The sequence below is a fragment of the Marmota marmota genome, unplaced genomic scaffold, assembly GCF_001458135.2.
Source record: "Marmota marmota marmota unplaced genomic scaffold, marMar, whole genome shotgun sequence".
Classification (NCBI taxonomy): domain Eukaryota; kingdom Metazoa; phylum Chordata; class Mammalia; order Rodentia; family Sciuridae; genus Marmota; species Marmota marmota.
In genome coordinates this window covers 177826-181710 of record NW_025999964.1, presented here as the reverse complement: position 1 = coordinate 181710, position 3885 = coordinate 177826, and the positions used below count along the sequence as shown (strand labels likewise).

Below are 3885 nucleotides of genomic sequence, written 5' to 3'. Positions count from 1 at the left end.
TGGTCTCCACGGGTCCTGCCTAGAGCCTGGACATTGATCTGGGAGATAATGCTTGGTAAAAGCAGCTTTTGTTAACCAAAGAAGGTGATTCTGCTAGAGTCCTCAGATGACAAGATTGTGAGTAGAAAACTGTGGTAAGTCTCCACTCAGGGCCTCCTGTTCCTATCAGGAGTCTCCCCATTGCGTCAGGCAGCACACTGTCACCACCACCATCTTCAGGACATCTCTTAGGAGGACCTGGGGAAATATGAGGAGCCATGCTCAGCACATGTTCTCTGGCCTGATAAGTCCTGGGATTTGTTGCATTTATCACAGTAAATGGGAAAGTCTCTGGACTCTCAGAAATACCTTTGCCGGTGCAGTCCTCTTTAAAGCTGTGACACTGGAGCAGTGTGAAGACTGTGTAAATGTCTGCTCTGTGTTCAGTGAAACTGACTTGGGGCATGTAATTTGTGTGAAGGAATCTAATAAAACATGGAGCTTTCAGACACTCCCCCTCACCCAATAGTAGCAATTCCTTTAAAAATTTCAACTCTGCCAGGTGCAGTGGCACATACCTGTAACCCAGTGGTTTGGGAGATCGAGGCAGGAGAATTGCAAAACAACAATAACAACAACAACAAAAACCTCAACTCTGCTTTTTTTGTCATAGTACTCTTCTGCACTGGTGGAAATCTATTTTCTGAAATGTATAATTATTTGTAAGATTTATTTCTTAAAACCATATAAATTATTTTTAAGTACCATTTCCTTTAAGGCAAAACAGTATTGTAACCCATGACTTTGGATTTCTTATGCAAACAGATATGAGAATATGCCATTTACTTAACACCAGATCATGAGAATCTAGAAAAGAAGTTGATGCAAGAGAGAGGATCAGTTTCAAGGAGGGACTTGGGTAGGCAATGAGAGCTGTGGGAGGATCAATGGAATGGAGATTTGTGGTCATCTCATAGCCCTGACTCCTTCCAGTGAGAGGTGGCTCTAAGATTCCACTAACTGCATTGGCTGGGGCTGCTTTGACCAATAGGTATGGCAGAGGCAATACCACAAGTCTTCCAAGCTAGGTCAGAAAGGAATGCAACTTCCACCTGGCCCTCAACTACCCCAAAAACACCCTGATGGAGAGGCTGCTGGAATGCCCTAACTAAGCACCCTGTAGACACTCAGCATCAGCGGTCAACCACATGGGCAGGCCATCTTGGATACCCAGCCCAGCTCGGACTGTACCCAAACCTCAGGAGAGGTCCAGGAAAGAACTCCCAGCAGAATTTTCCCAGAACTTCAGATCTCAGAATAAATCCGTTGTTTTAATCCATTAAATTTGATGATAATTTGTTACATAGCAATGGTAACTGACAGACAGTCTTATATAGTCAAAGAATGGCTATATTGAAATATAGCAAGAGGTCAAGAAAAACAGGAGGTCATGGTGAGAGAACTGGATGTTTAAAATCAAGATTTGGGAGGTGGTGGAGTTGTTGGTCATGACAACATCCCAATCAAAATAACTCTTAGCATTTTTATTACATATTTCTGTTTGCAGTTTCAGCCTTTTTTGGTATTTGTGATTTCTGTGCAATATGAGTAGAACAACAGACTGATGGTTTGCATTTATTATTTTTTAGTCTATAAAAATTGTCAGAAAATGCCCTTTGACTTTTGCAGGATTGTCGTGGTCAGTACTGTTGAGATATGTTACTATTCTAACTCTCCCTTGTAAGTCCAACCAGCTTTTTGCCTTGCACTACTGTCCATGCCATTAATGGACCATAATGGGGAAAAAAACTGTTAAAATAGAACATCTTCGCAATCCCCAGCAGCACAAACCAAACCAAACTATGTAAGGGGAAGGGCATCTGGAAGGGCACTGATGCTGCATGCTCAGGGAAGTAGCAGGGCCTGTGGCTTCCAGCAGAGGGGAGAGCACTTCCAGAAGTGACTTCAACTCTCCAGGGGGCCTCAGTCCTGCCATCTGTGCAGGGAAACGCTGAGGGTCACATGATGTAAGCGTACAAATCTGATAAAATGTGTACAATGGGAGGGAATATAATTTTTCAGGAGAGAGATTCTGTCCTTCATTCATATATTCCTGGGCTTGGCAGAGTGGTCCTGAGGGGCCAGGAGGAGGATAACCCCATTATGAGTAGCAGAGTGAACACTGAATAAATCCTGGGGGCTTTCCACTTGCCATGCATCTTCAGCACAACCATTGTGTAAAGAAACTGAGGTCCTGATGGTCGAGCAGTTTGCTCATGTCCATAAAGTTTGTGGCCAAAGTTTGGTGCCACAGTCTCTCAACTCCATGGTAGGTAACCCTCCACCTGCACTCTGGGGACAAGATGGGGGTAGGGGTTGTGAGATAAGATGGTGCTTATACTCTTGGAATCTGGAGGTGGTCATCTGAGAAGGCTTGTAGGGAGACGAGATCAGTGATCTGACATGACTTCAAGATGGGTGCAATTCCAGATGGAGGTGAGTCCCAGGGGCTCTTTTTGGAGAAATCATCAGAGTTGTGAGAGTCACAGATCATTGACTAATCAGAAATCAGGGAATGGCTGACCAGTGTGTTGGATGGAGTCATTTATGTGAATGCCCAAGTTAACCAGTTTGATGACAAGATGCAGGGTCAAAAGGAAATCTGGGAAGTTAGGGTCCAAAACCCTTTGTACACTCTGGGGGAACTCTGGGGTTTTACAGGGAGAATCAGGGCAAATGACTAGTGAATATGTCCGAACTCCTTGAACCTCAGAAATAAGGAATGTTGGGGAAAAGTTATGATGGCAGAGACCCAGTGTCCCTGACTTTGGTGCAGCCTGTGAGCTTGTTATTCACTCGCTCTGTGCTGCCTGAGCAGCTTCCAGTCATGAAAGGGAAACATGAAATAGAGGCCATTTCTAGAAAAATGCTTTAAGAAATATATAAGTTGAGGTTAGAGCATAGTAGACAGGAAGACCAGTCATCCGCCAGCCATGGGCTGCCGCTGAGCTGGAGGGATTGCCACCCCAAAATGGTCTTGTGCCTCCTGACTATGTGAACTCCCTCTTCCCTGTCGCTTCCAGCCATTAATCACTCACCATCCCTTAGAAATGATTCTCCAAAGGACATTTAGATATAAAGAAATCTCAGCACAGAATATCCATCTTGGAGAAAAGGGGAAATTTCGTTGCACTCTTGTGGCTGAAACTCCAGGCAAATCTCCACAAAGTTCCTGGGTTCTCCCCCTCTGCTGGCCCGTGGCAGCCCCGCGCTTCCCCACTTTGACCCCAGCTCTCCTTCAACCTTCACTCACAGAGCCCTTAGCAGGCCAGAGCATAAGCCGTCTCCCGGAACAGCGTTTCAGTTGAATGAACACAATCTCAGAGTGTTCACTTTTCCCAGTGCCTTTGTGCAGACTGCAGTCTGCACTGTGCACAGAAAGTTCAGCTTTACCCTTTGGCTGGCTAACCCCATCAGCACTCCCTGTCTAGCCCCTTTCAGCACAGTCAGGGCAAGGGCTGCTCCGGCCCGGTCAGAATGTTTCAGGGCGCAATCTCCGTTGGCCCGATCAGCACCCCTTTGGGGGACAGCTCCGACCGGCCCTGATCAGCACACCGCGGCGGACAGCTCCTGCGGCCCCAGCCCGCGCGTCCGCCCCTACCACCAGCTCGGTCCAGACCGCGGACCCCGACTCTGCCTGGCCGACGCCTCGGGGTGCTCGCGCAGCTCTGGAGGCCGCACCCACCTCCCCGGGAGCCTCCCCCTCCCACAGACAGCGCCCGGCAGCCGAACAGAGCAGCGCAGACCCGGGCCGGAGCGGTTCTCGGGCCTCGTTTAGGGCTCCGGCCTCACGCCTGGCCTCCTGACCCGCGGTCCACGAGCCCGCCCCGTCCAACGACCCCCTCG

General features: G+C 48.2%; 1 protein-coding gene across 1 annotated transcript in view; it reads left to right on the top strand.

Annotated features, from left to right (window-relative positions):
• Window positions 1-2453: 2453 nt before the first annotated feature.
• The window catches only part of Mapk8ip2 (mitogen-activated protein kinase 8 interacting protein 2), an 11901-nt gene continuing 10469 nt past the window's right edge, over window positions 2454-3885 (top strand). Inside the window, exons 1-2 of the mRNA XM_048803230.1 lie at window positions 2454-2475; window positions 3570-3811. Coding sequence (XP_048659187.1) covers window positions 2454-2475; window positions 3570-3811 — 264 coding nt within the window. The remainder of the gene's footprint in view (window positions 2476-3569; window positions 3812-3885) is intronic.